At 44.4% G+C, this 24166-nt stretch overlaps 1 protein-coding gene across 6 annotated transcripts in view; it reads left to right on the top strand.

Moving 5' to 3' along the window:
• Positions 1-17415, top strand: part of LOC121443897 (terminal uridylyltransferase 7) — a 51760-nt gene extending 34345 nt beyond the window's left edge. For 4 of the 6 annotated variants that reach the window (XM_041645650.1, XM_041645649.1, XM_041645651.1 and 1 more), the window contains exons 19-29: positions 311-400; positions 823-936; positions 1101-1178; positions 1869-2046; positions 4295-4342; positions 4425-4516; positions 5334-5449; positions 7055-7380; positions 9596-9660; positions 9989-10052; positions 16400-17415. In XM_041645650.1, the coding sequence (XP_041501584.1) occupies positions 311-400; positions 823-936; positions 1101-1178; positions 1869-2046; positions 4295-4342; positions 4425-4516; positions 5334-5449; positions 7055-7380; positions 9596-9660; positions 9989-10052; positions 16400-16467 (1239 nt within the window). In that variant the 3' untranslated portion in view covers positions 16468-17415. The remainder of the gene's footprint in view (positions 1-310; positions 401-822; positions 937-1100; positions 1179-1868; positions 2047-4294; positions 4343-4424; positions 4517-5333; positions 5450-7054; positions 7381-9595; positions 9661-9988; positions 10053-16399) is intronic. The other 2 variants (XM_041645654.1, XM_041645653.1) reach the window with 2 other exon arrangements.
• Positions 17416-24166: the final 6751 nt, after the last annotated feature.

Below are 24166 nucleotides of genomic sequence, written 5' to 3'. Positions count from 1 at the left end.
GTCCCCAGAGGTCAGTCTCCCCCTCCTCTTCCCTCCTTTTCCATTCCCTTTCCCCTAGTAAAAACCCCTCCCGTGAACTCTGTCGCAGGGCGTCTTTCTCTCACATGCTGCTTTTTCTAAATCACAACAACCATACCTAGTAACATGCTTGTTTATTTAAATGGCTTTTTTTTTCAGTTTATGCAGACTAAAGATTTATTAATGAAATCAGAAGTTGCATGTATTTGTTGTTATCTAAACTGTGTTGCAGTGTGAACCCTTCTAGGTCAGAATGTTGTCAAGCCTCATGGTGCCCTTTCCTTTCCAACAGGCTCTTCATAACACAAGACTCTTATCTGCATACTCTGCCATTGACCCCAGAGTGAAATATCTGTGCTACACCATGAAAGTGTTTACAAAGGTGGGTGCTTGCTGCTTGTGGCTTAGTTGGAAATTGTTGTGTTTTCAAATCCTTTTGAAAGCATAAGTGTGACACTTCCACCTTGCACACACAGTGGGCTAGATTGGAACTCACTGTGCAGATCAGGCTGGTCTCAAACTCACTGAGATCCTCCTGCCTCTGCTTCCTAAGTACTAGGATTAAAGGCATGAGCCACCACACCCATTATTGATGTGTTTTAGTTTTTCATAATAACCCTGTTGTGACTAACAGTGCACTACTTTCTTGAGTTCAGTTTGATTTAGGTTGGGTTGGTTGCTTTAGTTGACATATTTTCATTTTGAAAATGTGATTTTTGTATTAGTTCCTCAGATGAGGTAGTGGTTCTGGGTGACTGCGAGCTGCGTAGAAATGGCAATCACAGTGCTGTCTCCTCCCTCTAGATGTGTGACATCGGTGACGCGTCCCGAGGCAGCTTGTCCTCCTACGCCTACACTCTTATGGTGCTATACTTCCTTCAGCAGAGGTCTCCACCTGTCATCCCTGTGCTCCAAGAGGTACCCCAGGGCCTGTGTCCTCTGCAGAACTGGGCTGTCTCTGAGCATCTGCCTCTGCTAGCATGCTGTAGTTCTGTCATTAAGTTTCCAACTTTTCCTAGGTGTGTTGGTATCAGCACATTAGTTTTTCATTCTATACTAATAACTTTTTAAATTAATTTCAGATATACAAAGGTGAAAAGAAACCAGAAATACTTGTTGATGGCTGGAATATTTACTTTTTTGATCAAATAGATGAACTGGTGAGTATTTTAGGTAAAGATTTGGCTAAAAGTTGTCCTGTTCTGTGCTGTAGATGACCATGGTGTAGAGCTGACATCTGTCTGCTAGGACAGTGACGACATTCTTGAGGGTTCTCTTTTATTAAGCTAAATGTATTTACAGGCACTACACCAGAGTTTCATCAATGTCCACTGGCTCTTCCAAGGGAACACGTTTTTGTTGCATGGCTGTTCTTCCTGAGACTTTGTAGATTGGCGCTAGTTCTGTCCTGACTGCACAGCTCTCAAGCTTCTCCACAGATTCTCACCTTCATATTATGAGATGATACATTGTTGAAAACTCTTGAATTGTCTCTTCGTCCAAGTCAGAGTAGCAGTTAATAGACTCGTGTAAATGCTGTTTTAAAACATAAATGAAAGCCAGGTGTGGTGGCGCACACCTTTAATCCCAGTGCTTGGGAGGCAGAGGCAGGTGGATCTCTGTGAGTTCAATGCCATCTTGGTCTACAAAGCGAGATCCAAGACAGCTAAGCTACACAGAGAAACTCTGTCTCAAAAAAACAAAACAAAACAAAAAAATGTGAATGAGAACTTATTACATCTTGTGTATGTAAGCCAGTTAACTTGTCCAGACTGTCCTCCTGGAGTGCAGACATACTGCTCTTAGCCCTTTGTAATGGAGTGGTATCTCTCGTTCCCTTTTCTTTCTAGCCCACTTGTTGGTCAGAATATGGAAAAAACACAGAATCAGTTGGGCAGCTGTGGTTGGGACTTCTCCGCTTCTACACAGAGGAGTTTGATTTTAAGGAGCATGTAATCAGCATCAGAAGAAAAGGTCTGCTGACGACTTTTAAGAAACAGTGGACCTCAAAATACATCGTTATTGAAGGTATGAATGAAGTCAAATTAGAAGTGAGCTGATGGCCTATCAAGTTTGAGGGGTGATGTAAAGAGCCTTTCTAGTTGGACGTCGACTCTAAACCATAGGCCCCTCCTGGCTCTTCCGGCAAACAGCTTCTGTGGGGCAGTCACTGAACCACTGCCCATAGTGTGCAGTGCAGCAGCCCTGTTGTGGCCCATACCACTCTACAGGTTCATTTTTAAGTTTCTAGTGCCTCCAGGTGAGGCCATGAGTTCAGAATCTTTGTTCAGCAGAATAACCTTCCACTAATGTCGGACCCGTGTGGGAGCACAGGGCAGCAGTAGACCCGAGGCAGTCTCAAGGTAGTGGGATGTTTAAATCTGAGATGAGTTGTTTTTCCAGTTCTAATTCTGATGTGGATTTTGTTTGTTTTGTTTTTGGTCATAGGTAAGCAAGTGCATGAAACATTTAATACTTAATGTTTAAAACCTCATGTAGATTTCCACAGCTCCTGACCTGAATGCCTAGCCTAACTGTATAGAGAGATGCATTTCCACAGCTCCTGACCCGAATGCCTAGTCTAACTGTAGAGAGAGATGCATTTCCACAGCTCCTGACCTGAATGCCTAGTCTAACTGTATAGAGAGATGCATTGAGTTGTATAGATTTGGAGTCTGCTTAATTTCAGTGTGTGATGTTTTTTATGTATTTGCAAGGGTTTTTTTTATATTAAAGTTAAAATAATTTAAGACTAAAATAAAAATAAAACTTTGCTAAAGGCTGGAGAATGCCACTAGAAATGAGTTTTCAGATCTCTGCCTCCTGTCACCATTTGTCAGTGCCGACCAAGGGGAAGGCATTTTCCAGCTGGGCCTGGTGCTCAGACCTGTGACTCCAGCACTTGGGAAGCTGAGGCCGTTGGATCAGGTCACCCCACTAGACTCAAGGAATCCATTGGAGCCATTGATGTTTACAGTTAGTTGTTCATAACTGATAGGAATTTAATTTTTAAAAACAAAACGAAGGTTAAATGCTTTAGTGAGCTAGGAAGTGGCTGAGGAAATGTCTTCTTGGTCTCATGGGATCCATGTTCTTACTGTGCACTGATATCTAGATGGTGTGGAGACTTTATGATTCCTTCATTTCTTTGGGTAGTGTTGGATGTAGGGCTGTGCACTTCAGCCTGGGCTGTGGGTGGGGATTTAGCATTTTGGATGCTTCTGTCAAAGCAGAATTAGTGGGGAAGGGATCTTCTCTTATTACCATGTCTTTTGTTGTTGTCTAGCATACTAAGTGAATTGAGAGCATGGTAGCCCATATCTGTAATCTCAGCACTGAGAGACAGACCTACTACCCCAGAGCAGTGCCACAGCTTCTCAAGCACTAGAGTTACAGCAAACAACCAAAGTACAACACACTCATACATACACACTCACACACACAACAGAAGAGAGCAAGACTGGTCTAACTGGGATGATAGTCTCATTGCACTTATTGCAAGAGGAGCGCAAAGGAAGGGCTCTGTGCTCCAGCTGACAGGAGCGTCTGATGTCACTCCCCAGCTTAGTGCTTGCCCCTGGTGCCTCGCTTCTCTGGCTCCTCCTGCTGTGCATATGTCTCCTTCAGGTCCCTGGGGAGGGCTTCCTTTGCCTTCTTCACTACTGTCTTAGGCAGGGAGAAAATGATATCTATCTTCATCTGATGACCAGATCATTAGTGTGTGTGTATATATGTATGTATATTAGTATAGATGTGTATATAGCATTTTAAATCCTCTATAAAATATTATTTAGTGTAGAAGCAGTGCTCAGTTGCACTGTGTTATAGCGCAGTTCCTCACAGCCATGCCTGTCACACCTGCCTCCCTGCACCAGTCCACCATGGCACCTGCTGTTTGTGTTCTTGTGACTCCTACTCAGGTCTTGTCCCACCCTTGGTTTGTTCATTTATGCTTGTGACTCCTAACGTGAACACAAATGGACATCATTAAGTCACCTGGTTAATGAGTCTTCTCAGTACTTTTTCCAGAAATGGTCAACCTGTGTAATATGAAGGACTTATAAAGATGGTAAAGACGACACAGCGTCTTTTCTAATCAATGCTCTGGGGGCCTTGCCTTCTATTTGTGCTTCTCTGTTGCTTAGCCGAGCACACCTCTTACTACTCAGCGAAGAGGTGATGCTTTCTTCTTGTTGTGTGGACCTAGGCTAAGGGATGGATGATGCTATATATCCTACTTTATTATCTTTTTGTCTCTTTCATTTTCCTTACTCAGATCCTTTTGATTTGAATCATAATCTTGGTGCTGGATTATCAAGGAAAAGTAAGTTACTCTTGTTTGTAAACTTGGTGGCATCTCTTGTTCTTTTAATGCATGTAATTTAATTTTTACTTTTTCTTTATAGTGACAAATTTTATAATGAAAGCTTTTATCAATGGTAGAAGAGTATTTGGAATTCCGGTAAAAGGATTTCCAAAGGACTACCCCTCAAAAATGGTGAGTTCTGTGGAAATGCTAGAGAGCCAATAAGGCACATGTCTTAGTCACAATAAGTGTGCAGTAAGGGATGGTTCAGTCAAGCTGCTCAGCAGATCTGTCTTCTCCAGTGTCATTTTGTAGTGTGGCATTTGAAATATATGCAGTTATTTTGAAATACATATTATTGACCGTAGCCCCTACTTGGCAACAGGTCTCCCCAGGCCTATACTCCTTTTCTCTCTATCCAGAACTTTATCCCCTTTGAACAGCAGCTTCCCATTCCTTCCCGCCCCCACCCCCAGGAAGACTGATGCAACTTTTCCATGTGGGCGTAGAGGTGCTTTGAGTGTATCATTGTTGACATCTACAGTGGTCCTTCTCACGCTTGTTGAAGAACTCCTTTGCCCACAGTCTGTTCAGATAGGTGCTCTCTTCAGTGAGTGTGCAGGTGCAGTGCATCCCCGACCCCTGCAGTAGACTCTTAAGCCACACAGCAGCACCAGTACTAGCGTGCAGCTCCTCACTTTGCCTCAGTGTTGACTATGTTCCTCAGTTCATTGCCGTTTAGCCATTTCGTTTCCTGATGCCCTCTATGTGGCCATGGCTTCTCCTTTTGTGTTGAAGCCACTTGTGTGCATGTGTTGTCAGTGTCCTCCAACTTCAAGAAATAAAAGAAATACGTTTAGGTCAGTCTATCAGCTATGCCTCTCACTGGCTGTAAGGTCTTGTTTGGGATGAACAGCACCAATATTAACAAACCAATCTGTTCTCGCATGGGTCTCTGGTGTGCCATGATCTTGTTCGCAGTTTCTTTTACACGGCTGTATTCTTGTAGGAATACTTTTTTGATCCAGATGTTCTAACTGAGGGAGAACTGGCTCCGAATGACAGGTGTTGCCGAATTTGTGGAAAAATCGGACACTTCATGAAGGACTGTCCCATGAGGAGAAAGTAAGCACGTGTCCAGGGGGCAGCCTCATTTTATCTCCTTGTTGTGCCATACAGGGAAAATCAAATAAGCCTCTGAAATCCAGCATTTTTTCATATAAATTTAAGGTCTTTTTTTTAAAAAATGAAAATGTGGGGCTAGAAAGATGGCTCAGAGGTTAAAAGCACTGTCTGCTCTTCCAGAGATCATGAGTTCAATTCCCAGCAACCACATGGTGGCTCACAACCATCTGTAATGAGATCTGATGCCCTCTTCTGGCCTGCAGACACACATGCAAACAGAATACTGTATACATAATAAATAAAATCTTAAAAAAAAAAAGCAGAAGAGGGCATCAGAGCTCTTATATATAAAAAATGAAAATGCAGTGATCCGATGTGGCTGAGTGCAGATGCTGAGGCCGCTTACGTGAGGACGGCCTTCTGCCTTCCATGCCGGGCGCTCAGCTTCCACGCCAGGTGCTCGGACCTAAGTTTGGGCGTGGCTTTTAGTGTAATCATTACCCATTACCTTGAGCAGATCAAGTGCTTAGACACCGTGCTGTCCCCTGGTGATGGTACAGTGAGAAGCAGGGGTGTTTTCTACAGTCTGCTTGAGTCATTGTTCTCCTGGCTGACAGTGCTCTTCCCATTTCAGAATACACTTAAGCAAAGGAGGTCACAATCTGGAATTTACCGACTAGTGATCAGTAGGGCCGAAAGAAATGATCTTGATACCTGGGTGTCATTTACCAGTACTTTCTGCACTTAGGAGGCTGAGGCAGGAGAATCAGGATCTCAAGGCCAGCCTTAGCTACAAAGAGGGTATGAAGTTATCCTGGGCTATATGTGACATTGTCTCAAAAAATAAAGTCAGTGGGGCTAAAGAGATGACTCAGTAGTTAACAGCACTTACTGCTCATGCAGAGGACCCTACTGCCATCCCTAGCACCTGCATCTCGTGGCTCATAGCCCCCTGTAACGGCAATTCCAGGGCCTCTGTGGACACTGGCATATGTATGGTACACATACATATACAGAAAATAAAATCACTTCTAAAAACTAAAATAAAAGTGACTGATATTTTTTAAGATAAACCTCTTTAAAATCATGGTTAGAAGTTTTCTGTGAAATTCAAGTTTTACAGTTTAAACTGTCACTGCTTAGTGAAAGCTAATACACCAGAAGGCTGGTCAGCACAGCAGCACAGGCATGACTGGGCCCAAGGCCTGGTCTCAGCAGTAAGCACTGGTTTCCCAGCACTGTGACAGACAGGCTCCATGCCCAGGGCTCAATAATTGAAAATTCAGCCAACTGCAAACAGGCTGTATGGAGTCTAGTGCACTTGGGTTGAACATATACAGATTTGGGTTTCTGGTTGTTCACTCCACGGTACGGTGTAACTGTCAGAGGGGGTATGTGGGTTGTGCTTATAGTACACCATGTTCTGTAAGGACTTGGGCAGCTGTGAGTTTGGATGCTGAAGAACTGTAGAAATCATAATAGAGAAGCCACACTTGTCAAATTCAAGGTTTCCTGTTCACACTCTGGTCCTGGCTGTCTCTACATGTGGATATAACTTGGTCAGTTTCTGTAGACACTTTTCCTATAGTATCTTATCTTTTATAGAGTGAGGCGGCGGCGAGACCAGGAAGATACCCCAAACCAAAGATACTCTGAGAGCAAAGAAAAACGGAGCAAAGAGGACAAAGAAATTCAGAACAAGTACACAGAAAAGGAAGTGTCGGCAAAAGAAGATAAGCCCACACAGTGCGCAGCTGTGAAAGCAAAGCCAGCGAGGGCAGTTGTGGACCTGGGGCGGGAGAAGATTCTCAGGACACCAGTGGAAAAATGGAAGAGACAGGATGACAAAGACTTAAGAGAAAAACGTTGTTTCCTTTGTGGAAGAGAAGGACACATTAAGAAGGAATGCTCACAGTTCAAAGGCTCTCCAGGTACAGACACCTCTCCAGAGACCTTGATGTTAACCTCTTAGAGTTTTTCACACCTTTGTTTCCTTAAGGAATATATGCTCAGCAAAGATGGCGCTGTAAGGAAATGACATCCCCCTCCCCCCACTCCTTACATGCTCTCCCTGGGTGTGACTTAACTGCTTGTTCCTCGGTTTACTTAGTCTTAGGAAAATCTAAGATTACCAATGAAATGGCAGTTTGCTCATCTCCAATCCTCATACACATCGTCTCTGTAGGCAGTAAACAAGTTACAGTGAGAAGCTGCTCACCGTGTGTGCTTGTGACTCAAAGCATTGCCGAGACACCCAGGAGGCGGTAGCTGAGGTACAAATGAGCCAAGAATAGAAGGATGTCGGCAGTGCTGCAGAGAACTGTGGAGGGTTTCGTCTTTAACCCTTATTTGAATACCTTTCTGTCAATGACCATAGTGACTCTGAGATGAAGAGGAAAATGTCTTAATAGCCCACAATTCAGAGTCATGTGCAGATCTTCTCCATGTCTATGGTCAGAGTTACATAGGAGGCTGAAGCAGGGGAGTGATACCAGCCTAGGCAGCATAGTGTGACTCTGTCTTAAGCACACAATCAAACCACCCCCTAATACTGACCTTTATGTTGCTGGGTGTGAGTTGGTCATTTTTACTGAGTAGGTTGTGTCCATCATTGACACCTTTTTAATAGTCTGGACACCTTAGCCTGTGTAAGTTATGGTCTTCAGAACAACTTATAGAATGTACTGGTTCTTAGAATAAGTGCGGGTGAAGCTGGATAAGTGTAGACAGGAGCCCTAGAGAGCAACTGTGACTACCCATTTGCTGAGGCAGCTCTGTAAATCCTTCCCTCAAACACCCTGGGTGCTGGAAGCGCTGATGCATGCTTCCATTTTAGATAGCAGGTCTGCCAGGCAGAGTCTCTTGGTGTTTAAGACTGAAACTTTAGGTGTTTTTTTGTTCCCCCTTTGGGTTTTTGAGACAGAGACTCAACTATTATAGTCAAAGCCAGCCTATAATTTGCTATGTAGTTCCAGCTGGCTTCAAACTCCCAGCCTCCTGAGTTCTGGGATTACATGATTGTGCTGTCATGCCCACTCATCCTTATTAGATAGAAAGAGTTTGTTTTAACATTGTCTTCTAACTGATGCTTGACTGTGAATGGTCCAGCTTTGGCTGACTTCCATGGCCTGAGTTAGCCTTGTTCTTCTAAGAAGGTCAGAACTGAACCCCAACATCTGCCTTGGTTTCCCCTTATAAGAAGGAGATGAGACTTAAAGGAATTAAAATAATGACATGTTAACATTCAGTCAACATGCTAAAAGTCAATCAAGCACCATTTCAAAGTTAAGTATAGTTAAAGATGATCTCATTTAGGTCAGACAATAGCCTTCTTCAACCTAGTTGGAGCTAGACAATATAGACACAATTTAACATAGTTTTCTCAAAATTACTCTTCTGCTCTGTATTTGATGAAGACTCAAGGCTGGGTTTACAAACAAAATGAAGCAGACCTTTGTGGTCCCCTCTTCCCCTCCTCCAGCGTGGTCACCCTATACCGCCCCTCAGCTGTGCTCCTTCGCCCAGCAGCAGGCTGTAAGTTACTGACCCACTGGTGTCTCAGAACTGTTGAGGCCGAGGAAACGCACAGTTAGAAAAATGCTTGCTCAAGACCTGTGTTCTGTTCCCAATGTGGCCTAGAAAGCAGGACATTGCAGTGGATGCTTTAGTCCTGTGCTGGGGATGCAGAGATGGGCAGATCTTTGGGCTCACTAACCAGCTAGCGTAGCCCAATTAAGGTTCCAGTGCCCCAAAACCAAAATGAACTGCTCTTGAATGAACTCAGATACAGACTCACACACCCATACATATGCATGTGCACATACACGCACACGTGCACACACACAAGTGTGAGAGTGGCATTTCTGGCAGCCCAACAGGGCACCTGGCTAGCAGAGGGATTAGCAGCCATAAGGAAAAGCCCTGGTCTAGAAACCAACCCGTGTAGTATTTACAGCTAATGTCCATGTCAGCACAAGAGCAGAGGGACGCGTGGGCTAGAGCACGGTGAATGTTACCCTGTCACTCCTTCAGTGGGCTGGGTGGAATCCCATCACACCAATAGGAAAATTTCCTTAAAACATTGGCGAGTAGGGCCATTGCTTTAAATTTAAAATAGGAACGAAAAGTGTTCCTTTCTTTCTGTAGGTTTGTGTCAGTCAGCTTATGTATCTGGATACCCTTCACCTAGCCCTTTGAGACCAGTTGCTCAGGTAAAAGCCAGCCCAAACCTGAGAAGGGAGCCCTGTTCACTCTGTCCTGCTCACTCCCCAGAGTCTTCTGGAGTGCTTGAAGCTGTGTGCTGGGCCCTCCTGGGTGGCCTGTGTGCTTCCTCCTCCTGTGCCCCATGTACTGTGTGGTAAGGCTTGTTGGGCCCTGGTAGCAGGGGCTTGCTGGATGACTTCCTGCATACATGTCTGTCATTCCAACTAACGTGCAAACTTCTGCCACCACTGCCTCTCCCAGCTCTTGGATACAGTTTGAGGCTGTTTCTGATGCTTTTACCTTCAGTTTTTTTAAACCATTTATTTCATTTTTTAGGCAGTGCTTTTACATGAAGACAAAAAGAAACAAAAAACAACCATATTTTTGAGTCCCCAGTCAGGTATGTGGTTTTTAAAGGGTCAGATTATGTGTTGTTTTTCTTCTCTGAATATTTTACCACATGCCTTTTGAGAGCCTTCCTATGCCTTGTGGTGCTGACAGAGGGATATCAGAACCTCTCAAGGAAACTTAAACAAAACCAAACAAAACAAAAAACCCTCTTGCTCTGCTTCCACCTCACATCCTTAGTCTGACTGTCCAGTGGGTAAGTGCGGCCTGTGTAGTTTTCAGATATTGCACGTGACTTCCCTCCCCTGGGGAAGAACTGCTACCCTCAACCATGGAGGCCTTTCTTGTGCCTCTTGTGACTGCTGTGGCATTGCCATGTCTTGTGGAGATTACCTGCCGTACTCCAGAAGGAAAGAAAGTCATAACTTGAGCTCTCCACTCTGCAACCTGGCAACTGTTTCACTTATTTACCCCTCCGCAAACATCTGTTGAGAGTCTTAACTACCCAGCAGCGGCCTCAGCACTGCATGTACCCCATTGAGAAGCAAAGCCCCTCCACTGCCTTCCTGTCAGGGACAGACAGCCATAAGGCAACAGATGCTTTAAGCAGGGAAATCACAAAATGATGCTGAGCATGGTGGTATCCCCTTTGCTAAAATATCATCTAAGTCAGCCGAGTCATAGGAAGTGAGGGTCAGGTGGAGAGGAGACAGACCTTTAACTGGTAGCAGTTCCTGCTCTTCAGCCCAAGGCTGTGGCAGGGATGGTGTGAGCATGGGAGAGCAGTGGGACTTGAAGGCTAGTGCCCTGAGACTCCAGCAGTTACAGGAGGGCCTGGAAGGTTTGCTCAGTGAGATGGGCAGTGCTGGACCTTAGAGGAACAGTGCTGTCTGAAGTCTTGTAAAGGCCAGGCCAGGAGCGCTGCAGCCATGGAGTATTAATCAAGGTGGTCACAGGTTCGAGTGGAGTGTCAGGGAGGACGGTTGGGTGTGGATATTCTGGGCACTGATATGAAGACCCAGTGAGGCTCGTGTCACGGCAGTCTCTGAGAACTGGAAGAACAAAGGAGTTCTTGTTGTTGTGTTGGGGAAAGGTCTGCTTCATGGTGGTAGATGTGGAATTCCAGGGCAGGGATGTCGAGTGGCTAGTTGAATATATGAGCCTGGCATTTAATTGGTCCAGGCTGCAGAAAGGAGTGTAAGTGTTGTCGGTGTGGAGATAGCATTTTAAGCCCCTGTGCTATGGAGATCTCCCAGCAAGTAAAGCACACGGAGCAAAGGGAAGTGTGTAGACCCTGGGAGTAAGGAAGGCCAAGAGAAAAGTGATTCCGGAAGGAGCCAGAGCTGGGTCTCAGACTGCAGCAAATGCAGTGCTTTGTGGATGCTGCCTGTAGTTTGGGTGCAGGTTGAGCGCAATCCTGGGCTTGGCACCTGGCCTCTCTGAAGCCTCTGCAAAGAGCTTTTTTCTTTGGAATAAAGTTCAGGCTTGCATGGAAAGGAATTGGAGTCTGCTTAGCCTTGACTGTGGTATCAAGGGCAGGGTTTCTCCTGTCATGCCCCAGGCCTATAGAGGGATGCTAAAGAGAACATGGTGGATTACCAGGGCAAGATAAAAAAGAGAGGACAAAATTGAGGTCAAGGAAAAGAAAGTGACTTCTTCAGCATTATTGTAGAAAGTAATAAAAGAATAAAAAGTGATGTAAACAGCAGAGTCCTGGCCAGTAGATGGCCTCATCGGTCCATCCTGGGCCCTCCCTCTTTACAGGGAGGCTAAAGGAAGAACCCTAAGAAGGAAGAGCGTGAACAATCAGCCTCTTCTAAGTTCTTGCCTTTTTTATTTAAAAAAAAAGAATGGGTGGGGGGGTCTTTTTATGTATATGAGTGTTTTGCCTGTGTGTGCCTCATGTGTGAGTGGTGCCTGTGGAGGCCGGAAGAGGGTGTTGGAGTCCCCTGGAACTAGAGTTACAGATGTTCTAGGCTGTGATGTGAGTGCTGGGAATCAAACCTGGCTCCGACTGGAGCAACACATGCTCTTAACTACTGAGTCGAAATTTTTCAAGATGACAGCTTATGTAACCTTTGCTTCAGCAGTGTCTCGTTTAGTTAAACCGGTAATCTCTTTTATGCATTAGACTGTCACAGCGAGGGTAAGATAAGAACAAGCTCGGAACATGGAGAACATAGATTGGCTGCAGTTTGAAGCATCCTCTGGGGAGCCCTGGAATGACATCCTAATGCTAGGAACAAAGTGCTGACTTTTTAGCTTGGAGAGACTGTTAGAGTGAGACGTGTTAGCTAAGATCAGACCATGACAGTCCCTGCCCCACAGAAGGACGAGCTGTCTTTCCTGGACTTTCTGGCCTCTTCTGTCAAGGCAAGGATACTGACCACGCTCTGGGAACGCTGAGGATGATCTGGGCTAGGAATGTCTGTTCTCCACTATGATGCTGTTTGTTAGGGAGGAGAACGGTGCCATTGTTAGTGCGTTTGCCTCGGGTTTTGTTAAGTACCAAGAGGTGTTATCTCAAGTATTTGCAGTTATTGTACTTTTTTTTAAGAGTGTGGAGAGGAAACATTTAAATTATATCAGATCACCCCCTCCCCCTTTTTTTAAGCTAGTATCTCATGTAGCCAAGGCTGGCTTTAAATTTACTGTGTAGCTGAGGGTGAGCTACATGTCTGGTAGGCAAGCAAGTAGTCCACTGTCTACGTGACCGCCCAGCTGTGGTACCAGGTCTCTGTACACAAAATCTTGTGTACATGGAGTTGAGGTTGATGTGTAGATTAATTAAAAAAAAAAAAACAGAATTCTTCAAGTCTTAACCGCACTTAGACCTGAAGGAGAACACTGTACGTGGCAAGTAAGCAGGAGGAAGCTTAAGAGAACATGAGCTCCAGTAGTCCTCAGGAAGATTTGTAATTGTTCTCCATGGAACACAGCATTTCAAAATAAGAGTTCTGTTGGGTCCCCTCCAAATCCAGTAGACAAAAGTGAGAGGGTGGCACCCTGCAGTTAAGCCGATGCTGGGTGGGGAGGAGAAATGGGCTCTGTTATAACCATGCTGGCTTTCAGATGACACCCCATTATAGAATAGTATGGACAACTGACACCACTGGTCAGTGGGATGTGTTCCCTGTGGATCTAGGAATTTGGACGTACACAGATGTACCATGTATAAACAGACATCCTCAGAACATTTTACATAGGAAGAATCCCACTGTTCCTGATGCCAGGCATAAGAAGGAGCACAGGGTATAAACACCTGTTCTGCAGTGTACCGCCTGGGTCTGGTTTCCTTCATTTGCTAGGGATGCTAGGTGTTCTGCACACACACCTCAGGTCTCAGCCAGAGACCAGGAGAATAACAGCTGGCTGCTGAGGAGTCAGAGAAAAGGTTTCTGATGGTGATGTCACTGACCTCATTCCTACACTGTCCCCAAGGCTGCACTTGGCTTACAAGTCTACATATCTTGAAAGTGGCGTTTGACTATAATTTTACAAGTTGTAAAACAGTGGAAGAAAACTGCAGGTGTTAGTGATCTAGAAGTGGCATGGCCAGCTGACATTAATTTAGTTATAAAGACGTTAGTACTTACCTTCTGGGTAAAAATCCTCTTACTGAAAAGCTTACTAACTTAATTTATTATGGGGAAATTTTATTACAAATTATATTCTGCTTTCTACAAGAAAAATTATAGATGGCTAAGGTTTGTCCTTGCCCATGAAATAACCCATGAAGTAAGTTAATGATAGCTGCCAGACTTACCTGTCACTTGCAGGTGTCAGTTCTGCTGTTGACATGTGAACTGAGTCTCTCTGCTGTGGGTAGAACTGTTTCCCCTTGAGCCCCTTGTAGACTGTGCCTTTGACCCACTCATGGTTTCCTTCATGAGCACAGGATGGACAGCCTGAGTGTGGATCCTGGCATCCATGTAAATGCTGGGAGGATGTGGCAGCCTGCTTGTCATCCATCACACAGGAGGCAGAGCAGGCTGCAGAGCTAACTAACCCTGCCTCAGTAGAGGAGAAAAACTATGAGGAAGGTATCCAATATCAACCTGTCTCCATATGTGGATACACACATATACAACGTGTCCAAACACATATGAACATGCATAAACATGAACTTTATCATACAAACATATACACGGGGGACAACACAGGGTTGATTGGTTTGTTTGCATTTGGTTTTAAAATTCTGTTCAATGATAAAGTATATATGTATATACATAAACATGAAGGAAGAAAGATAACTACCAACCTCTTAAAATATCTCTGATTTGGGGGCTGGAAAGATGGCTCAGTGGTTAAGAGCAATTGCTCTTCCAAAGGTCCTGAGTTGAATTCCCGGCAACCACATGGTGGCTCACAACCACCCGTAATGAGGTCTGGTACCTTCTTCTGGCCTGCAGACATACACACAGACAGAATATTGTATACATAATAAATAAATATTTTTAAAAAAAATCTCTGATTTTTAAAACTTCAAGTCATAGGAAATAGAGAAAAAGCTTGTGGTAGGCCATTTTTTATACAAATGTCTTGAAATCCTCTTGTATGAATATATTATTCATTAATATATTAATTAATGTTGACTACCCTGACATACTTAACTACAACAAAAGCATTTATGAATTAGATTTTAAGACTTTTTATTAAACTTCAAGCTATAAAAATTTCCTGTTTTTTTATTTTGACTATATAAATGGTCAAAATAAATATTACAAAATTTGATTAAAAGTTACATTTTATGCACTTACTAAAAATGGCTTCCAAATAATAAGGATACTTCCTCTTATCTTTGGATAAGCATTAATTACTGTGTGTGTGTGAATTCCTTCCATCTCTGGTTTGTAAACACACTGAGAAATCCAAATAGTCTGAAGTGTGTGTGTGTGTGAATTCCTTATATCTTTGGTTTGTAAACACACTGAGAAGTCCAAATTGTCTGAACGACAGCAAACAAGAAGCAGTAGACTTACTTAAAAGTCCTGGTTCTCAACCTTCCCAATGCTGGAACCCTTTAATGTGGTGAGCCCCTGCCATAAAATTATTTTGTTGCTACTTCATAACTATAATTTTGCTAGTGTTATGAATCATATAAATATCTGTGTTTTCTGATGGTCTAAGAGACCCGCCTGCCACTGCTTCCCAAGTGTTGGGATTAAAGGCATGCGCCACCACCTCAGGCACATGTATTTTTATCGCAGTGCCACTCAGCTGAGCTCACTGTTAATGGTGTGACCAAACTCGAATAATGGCGTCACAGAAAGTTATTTTTCATGATTACACACATCAGTGGGGGACTTAGAGACATTCACATTGCCACAAATGGAAGCATTTTGTTTGCTTCCCCCGTTGCCTTAAGTGTCATGAAAAGTGCCATGGGAAGTGGAGTCAGTTGTGTCCATGGAGCTGAGCTTGTTGTAGGGACAGTGTGAAAAGCCATTTTAAGAGACATTCTCACACTTGCGCCTTCAAGAAGTGTGTGTAAACTCCAGCACCACCAGTCTTTATGGTGGGGCTTCCTTCAGTTGAGTTTCTCCCTCACAAACACACCTACATCTCCTGAGTGCTTCTGAATCTGCTCAAGTTGGCAGCGAAGGTTAAGCATGGAGCTGTGTTTTCTTCTTTACATATTGCTTTTTCTTTTACTGGCATTTAAGTCTGTGATCCATGTGGAAATGAGTGACGGTGTGGCAATTTTAAAAAGGAAGCTAGCTTCCTTCTATCCTTCAAAAATTATGTATTTGAGTTAGGTATGCTGGTGGTAGTGGTGGCATAGTCCTTTAATCCCAGCACTCAGAGGCAGGCAAAACTCCTTGAGTTCCAGGCCATCAAAAAGGAAAGAAAAAAAACCAAAACCTGAGGTAAAATAAAAGTAGTTGACAGGATACCAGTTATTAAATGCCTTGTGTCCTCTATTCGTCTGAATAGAGCCTTCCTTATACAGTAGTGGTTATGGAGGCTGTCTCAAGTTCTCATTCCTGTCCTTCACCTGTACGCACAGTGAATTGTATTTCCTACTTGTACATCCATAAGGTATTACTAGACTTATAAAGGGAATGGTGTAAGATGCTAATTTCTGGCCAGAGAACTTTGTCATGTTTGGTTGCAGATGAAAAGAGTGACCTTTGTAAGGAACTTTCAGAGATGGATTTCTTCCACCTGAGCTCAGCACCAGCCTGGGAATATAGCTTGAAGCTGCGTTAAACAGCCTCACAGCAGGGACTAGCATGGTCTAATGCCTGTCTGTGGACTTGTTTATGTCTAGCTTAACCACTGATCCAGGACAAGTGCCCTGTCTAGTGGGACAATTGTGTAGCTGACAGTAAGTGTTGTGTGACTTCGATCAAGTAAGGCTCTTCCATTTATGTTGGATTTTGTTTTCCCTCCTAGGTAGCCTTTCCAGTAAATACATGACTCAGGGGAAAGCCTCGGTGAAGAGGACCCAGCAAGAATCATGAGGGAAGGAAATGCAGCCCTGGAAATGGCACTGAGGTGTCCCTATCCACGTGGAAAATTAGGTTCACTTCACAGGACATAGCAACACAGATCAGGCTTCAACGTAACAGTTGAGGGAAATGTCGGAATTTTTAAAATTTAAATGAAATTGTTAAATGAGGAAAAGAAAAATTTTAATACAGTCTTAACATCAACCCCCAGAGATCTGAAGATTTTAATAGAAAGCCATGAGGTATTTAAGCCAAGTTAAAAGAAAAAATATAACTTTGGGCCAGTATTCAATGACAACAACAATGTCATGGTTTTTAATTCTTTCAGAGCACACTAAAGTAGTGTGTGCTGCTCACAGGAGGAATTAGCCTCCTTTCCCCATATATCCCTTTCGATTTCCAAGAGGGATTCTGTTTGTTGCTGGGTCCTGGTGTGGACGCACATCAAATACATGTGGACTGTGCTGCTCTACTTGGGGTCTACAAGCATTCTTCATGGTTCTTTGAAGAAGTGCTAACACAGAATGCAGGCCCTATGGACATGGACACAGGCCTCAGTGGATGGCAGCACTGCTGGGCATCTCCCTCCGGGGCTTCCTTCTCTCAGTAAATCCACACAGAACTGTTGTGCTCATAAAAATGAAGTCATGAAAACAAGTAATCCTGTTTGCCAGTTTTAAAAAAGAAAATTACAAGGGGAAAATGACTGACAGAATAAAAGTGCTTTTTACTTTTTATGATACTCAGAAATTAGGGTGGAGATCTATTACAAACCTCTGAAGATCAAAGAGGCTGACTCGTCTCTGTCAGTCACAAATTTGATTGGCATCCTTCTGGGTCTGACTGGAGCCCTCTCTGAACTGTTTCTCTAACTTCACAAGCCTTTCTGAAATAGTACATAGTCAAACTATGCCTCGGTTTATTTATCATTTTGAAATAAAATCAAACTTTCACCTGTAATTTTATCCACATTATTTTATTATATTACATAAAAGAAGCCTCATTAGAAAAGTCAATCAAGGATCTGGGACAGTACAAATGTCCTTAACATGATGCCTATGAGGTGCCCTTTGATGTCTCCGGGGTTGTAGCTGTGTGTCCTGGGTCTGAGCTGCAGAGGCAGAAGACGAATCGCTTTTGCTGTAGACACCGGGAGTGTTGATCCTCAACTCCAGAGAATGTGCCGGAGAGGTCAGTTTCGGTTCAGCTGGCACCACATGGCATTTACGGGTTTCCATTGCATCCTGTAGCATCAGCTTTATCCAAATGTACAGGGTTGTGTCCATTGTGAGAACTTTAACAAACAATGAGAGAAAATGCAATACAGGATGACAAATGTTTAAAACAAAACAAAAAGCCCTAAAGCCAGAGGACAGCCAATGAGGACATAAATATCTTTTTTTGAGACTGACCTTACCCAGGCTTTACATTTGTAAGTACAGCATTAAAAAAAGTTTTAACATCCCATTGACATCTATTTTATCATATACTAAACCACATCTGTTTATCTTTTGAAAGCCATATCATTTCATAACCCCACAGATTAAAGTAAGATTTTCCTGTAGAAAAACAAAACCTGTCAAGAGGTAAGGAAGCTTTAGGTGTGTTTGCTTTTCTCTGCAGTTATCTGCACAAAATGGTCTGATCCGGAAAAATCTCAAACTGTACAAAATAATTCCTGTCAATAGGTCCCAGACACACAGTGGAGGAACAGAACAGAATTGCCTTTTGCTTCTGCTGTCCGATATTGTGCTTCAAAAGACACTAAAATATGAGCAGAGCCCTGTGGGTTTCTGACTCTAGGAAAGAAGAGCCTTAAAGGTGATGTAAGCCCACCTTATAGCAGATGTGCCTGCCCTGTGTAAGGCTTGAGCTCAGGATTTCATCACCAGGGTCAGCCACTGTCAGCGGATACATGAGCAGCAGCTAACTAGCCAGGCAACAGAACTGGTGGCAGCGATTGCCGGGGTGTTTTGAACCCAGAACAGGACAGGAGGGAGGGAGGTCTGTCCAGTCATTTTTGCTGGTCTCCAGGGCCAATTATGTCAATTGAATAATTTAGAATCTTATTTATCCTATCTATCTGACCTGAGCTTTGGGGTTGGTAAGCTCGATTTCCAATTGATCCCCAATGTCTTGGCCACACCCTAACTTACCTGGGCAACAAAGGCAGGTCTATTATGGGACATGATTATCTTGGGCATCCCAAACCTTAGGATGATTTTTTTTTTTTTATGATCTTCTTAGCCATTACATTGGGTGTCTCATCTTGGTCAATGTATGATGGCTATCTTCTTTGGCAAATGTGTGGCCTCCTGGAGGCTCAAAATTTCAGCAGATGTCAACAGTCCTTTTTGTCTGTATGTTGCTTTGTATATATAGGTGAGGGCAAAAGCATACCTGCTGTTAGTATAGACGTTCCCTCTGCCATCTGTAGAGTTTGTATCAAAGCCACAAGTTCAGCGTTCTGGTCGGGCCACCATCCCTGAAGGGAGGCTACTGGCCCAGATCATTTGCTTCCTGTCCACCAATGTTGCCCCCGCCTTGGGCTTACCTTCAGTCTTGTGTACCTGCTTAGCTCGGACCGCCAGCCTTGTGCCCCTGGCAAGCTTCGCCCTCATTTTCGGCTCTGCCTGGCACAGCTTAGCCTGCCATTTTGCCATTCGCCTGTCCTTTAGGCAGATGCTGGTAGGATCCATAGTCCATCGACGTCAGCCCAGCACAGGAGCAGTAGTCTGGCACAGGAGGGCACCTGTGGTAGCATGGTGACTGCTGTATCGCAGTCTGACATGGGTGAGGGGAGCGAGACTGTAGAGTGAGCAGTCAGGGCTCATGCAGGCTTTAGAGCAAGCACAGCACCAAGGCAGTTGCTAGGAGGTGAGGATTTCTTCAGCGGTGGAGGCAGGGAGAGGTGGTCATCCTGGTGAGGAGGGCATGGTAGAGGCAGAGGCAGACAAGCAGCCTGCGTCTCCTGCAGCACTGAGAACAGCAGCGAAAGCAAGAGTCCCTCGTTTGGTCAACAAAAGGCTTTGGTCATACATTCAGAAGTGACCAGGGAGGAACGAGTCATTTATTTGTCTTTTTCCCAAATTTATAGTTCGCAAGGTGTCCAGTTTGTATTCTTTACTCAGTTCCAGTGTCCCTCTTCATTTGTCTTTGATCTTCTGTTGCCCAGGCTCCTAATCTGTCTGAGTCCTGTCTTTCTTTTGCTTCCCTTTCTCTGTCCCTCGTTTAACTTTTTTTTTTTGTCTCTCCAAATTTTACTAGGTATAATCTTGTAACCCATCTACTTGTAACTTTTTTTTTTCTTATATCTGAAGTTGCCTGTCCTATGTAGGCCATGGCTACTGCTGTCTGCTGACCTTCAGAGGTTGGGTAAAATGCCTGTAAACTTTTATTAATCATTTAAGGAACACAGATTTTTAACTGGCCCCTGGAGAACCTCTCTTACTTTGGCCGAATTAGTGGGGTGCCTTGCAGCCCCCGCCCTGAGATTTGCCATGAGCCCAGCATTTTGACTGTCAGTTTCTCCCTTTAAGAATTAATTAAACATCATCATGTAGAAGAATGAAAATAGATCCATATTTATCTCTATGCACAAAACTGAAATCCAAACAAATTAAAGACCTTAACATAAGGGCAACAATATAAATAGAATTTTGAACATAGCCTCAGTAGCGTAGACATTAAAGGAAACAATCAGTAATTAAAATCTCCAGAACTGAGAAGCTTTTTGTATAACAAAGGATATAATTAACAGAACATAATATCAGCCTGTAGAATAGGAAAGGTATCTTTATCAATTATTTTAAAACCATACAAGGAACTTAGAAGCTTAATCCTCATAAAAACAAATATTTCAGTACAATTATGTCACAAACCAAAACTGTAAATTCTCAACAAATGAACTTGAAATGACTGAAAGATATTTAAAATTTGCTTAAATATAACGTCCTTAATCATCAGGGAAATGTAAATTAAACAATTCTGAGATTTTATCTTATTTCTGTAAAACTGACCAAGATTAAAAATATCATTTGACAATTTACGCTTACAGCTACTTTGAACATTAGCATGGTGGATTTTCAGAATTAGATAACATAGTACCTTAAAAACGTAGCGACATCCTTTATATTATCATAGACAGAATCTGAAAACAACCCAAAATGCACCTTTTTTATATTAATAATAAATGAGAATCTTCGCCATGTTTTTTTTAATAGCCATAAACATTATAAAGAGTCAAAAGGGCCATTTTAACTCAACCTTATCATTCAGTAACACCCCTTTTGCCATTGTGGTGGGGTGAGAGGCTTTAGCAGATCTTTGCCATGTGGGGCAACTCGGGGCACCCACCTTATCACAAGCATTGTGAGCAGACAAGTGTTAAATTCAGATCTAAACATGGGCTGGCTTAGAAGCTCAGCTGGGCTGTTCATATGGCCCCGGCCCTGGGCCAGAGCTTTTACAGCAATAGTTCTTGAGGACAGTGTAGTCCTGCACCCATCTAAACAGAGCTGGGAATTTACTTTCCTCTGGACACACTGCATAGTAAGAAATATAGAAACCAACAATCTGTAGTTTTTTTATAAGCACATTATTTTAAAGTGACTCAATTTAATTTTTCCAATTTTTAAACCAGAGGCTTTTACCCTGGATGCAGCACATGATGACTGGAACAGAGCATCCCCAGAAGAGAGATGCTATCAGGGCTGGTAGGCCCTTCCAATGTCAGCTTACTCCACTACCTGCCATTTCTGAATCCACTTTCGCCATTTACCAACAGCCACAGGGATATTTACAATCTCTTGCCCTACTGCCAAAACGAAAAGGTCCAGGAGGCCTTAGTTCCGTGACCCTGGCGCTAGCACCAGCTACTTCCCCTGGGCAAGGGCCACAGATCTTTGGCATAAGGCTTTACATAGCATTTGTAGAGGGGAGGCTGCCATTCAGTCCCTAGCACCTTATTTTCCAAGGAAAACAAGCCTTCTGTTTGGAAAGAAGACCCCACAGGGAACCCCACTGGGGATCCTTCCAGGACCTGGCTTCAGCCTCAGCTCCATCCACAGTGAGCTCCTAGCTGTATAGCACAAGCTTCCCCCATCCACACCTCAGTACTCACAGCAATCTAGCAGCTTTTCTCTGAATGGGATTCCAGAGGCCCCAGGAGGCGTTCCCTCCAGGGAACTGGTCAGGTCAGGTTTGGTCTGCCATCTGGAAGCCTCAACTCAGTTCCTCTGGGATGCCACATAGGTCACCACAGAGGCTCCTCTTTAGCCCTCACACTGCCAGTAGCAGCTGGGAAGACCTTTGCATTGGCTGTAGGGGGAGGGAACACCCTGGACTGTCTAAGGCAGCCCTCCTCCCCTAGTCTTCCCGTGCAGTGCTGGTGGACTTCAGGTCAGCAAGGGAGGACGTCACTCTAAGCACAGGGATTTCAGGGGGGCAAGCATTCCCTTCTCGTGGATGTTCCGACCCCAGTCTCTACCTGATGTAGCAGGGAGAGCTAATTGTGAGCGGAGGTGGGCAGGATTACACGGCCCAACTAGTCATCAGCTGGGCTTATTCCTGATCTTACAACCCAATCTTACAACCTACCATAACTTACCATGATATTTATATGATTCTCTGTAATAACTTGCTTCCCGAGCGCAGGCGGGTCTGGGAACAGACGAGGCTGCACGCTGATGAAGTCCACCAAACCCTGGCCTCCCACCCTCCGGGGGCAGAGGCGGTGCCAGACCAGGAACCCCACTGGGATTATAACTCTCCCGGGGGCATTCTGGCCAGGGACCGGTTCCAAACTTGTCTCATGGTGGGGCTTCGGAAGGCTGCTTTCAAACCAGTAAACTATTCTAAACTCGCAGAAATTTTCCAAGACACTAAGGAAAATCCCTCTGCATTTCTTGACCATCTTACTAAAGCTATGTTACAGTTCACAAACATTGATCCAGAATCCACGGAGGGCAGACAGCTCCTGATGACCCATTTGCTACCAATGCTACTCAGACATCAAGGCAAAGCTCAGACATTTGGAGAAGGGTCCCCTAACCCCACAGGCACAGATCCTGGAGGTGGCTTTCAAGGTGTACCACGCGAGAAACGACAAGAACCAAAACCACTGCCACGTGATCACTGCACCCGCCAGGCCAGCAGAGGAGATAAGCTGCCAAGCTCAAGGATACCAGGTTCAACCCCCTCTACTCCAGTCTAAGGAAAACAGTGGTCCCATCCGTCGCTGTGTTAACACACCCTCCCTTCTTTAAATTCATAAATAACCATCCAGCTGTCGTTACAGATACCATCATCAAATACGGAGTCAAGGGCTCAGGGGGTAAGCAGATTCCCAACAAAGCTCCTTGACATAACAGGTCAGCCACTGACTGCAGCAGTGGCCCCTGAAATGTTAAGGAATATACGGTTACTATTTCTTTTAAGACACTTTCTTTAAGCTCCAGGATGCCAGCCCGACCCATCTAAACAAATCAAACACAAGCGGATCATTAACGGAATAAGTATCATTTAATTTTTTATCATTCTTAACCCCAGACCTCCTAAGAATCCTTCACCCCAGATCTCCTCTCCCCTTTAATTTTTTTTCCTCTACTAATGCGACTTTTGTCTTCCAGCATCTTAACGATGACCCAGTTACTCAGAAAAGCCAGACAGATGTGATTTCTTCAATCAGCCACCTCAGACGCCACCCCAAGACTTCAAATACCAGCGGACATCGGCCACCCCAATACTTCAAATGCCAGCGGACATTGGCCACCCCAAGACTTCAAACGCCAGCGGACATTGGCCACCCCAGACGCCAGTGGACAGGACACCACGACCAGGACACCACGACCTCAAACGCCAGCGGGACATGGCTAGAATAATCGGACACTCCCTGGATCCCTCGACGCCCAAAGCCAGCAGGAAACAGTCATGAGAAACCGGGCTACGCCCCCATTCTCTACCCTTTAAGGTCCCCCAATTTTTTTTTAATCAAACCAAAAGGGTGAAATGTTGTTCCTTTGCGGAACTACGGCACAGTGTGTGTGCTGTGGATGCTGTAGACTACAGGTGACACGGGACTTGTGTTCCGAGAAAGCCTGGGTTAATTCAACGTTCACCATACACCAGTGCCCACCCCGGCTCCCCGCTCCCATGTTCCTCTGAGAGGTGGCCTGGTTCCCTGGACTCTTAGTTTTTTGCTGTTTTTGTTCTCTTTTTTCTTTCTTTCTTTTTTTTTTTAGATAGGGCAGGCAGACTTGGCTGTCCTGAACTCCCTCTGTTGGCCAGGCTGGCCTTGAACTCAAAGATTAGCCTACCTTAGCTGGGATCAAAGGTGTGCACCACCACTGCCAGGCTCCTGGGGCTCTTGTTAAGAATGGATGTCAGGTGCCTTAGGTGCGATTAACTCTCAGCTGATCCTTATTGCCAGTGGGTGGCAGAGCCCGCTCCCCCCCCCCCCAGCTTTCCTATCCTTGAGAGCAGAGGTCTCCTTTGTTGGCTTTCAGGAAACAGCACATTTGGGGCCTTTGCTCCAGACGACTGGTTGGGAAGGATCCACCACAGTAGATGCTGCTCACACAGGCTGGCGGGTGCTGCTCGACGGCCCTGGGAAATCATGCCCTTCCATCTTTGCCACTGAGATGTGTCCACTAGAAAACCACCCAGGAAAACTGTTCTGCTCCGTCTTTACACTGTAGACTGACGATACTCC

Source organism: Microtus oregoni, unplaced genomic scaffold, assembly GCF_018167655.1.
Source record: "Microtus oregoni isolate MIOR12 unplaced genomic scaffold, Mior012 000114F_ref0000099, whole genome shotgun sequence".
NCBI classification, from domain to species: domain Eukaryota; kingdom Metazoa; phylum Chordata; class Mammalia; order Rodentia; family Cricetidae; genus Microtus; species Microtus oregoni.
Note: the sequence above shows the minus strand (reverse complement) of the source record. Positions and strands in the feature narration are given on the sequence as shown.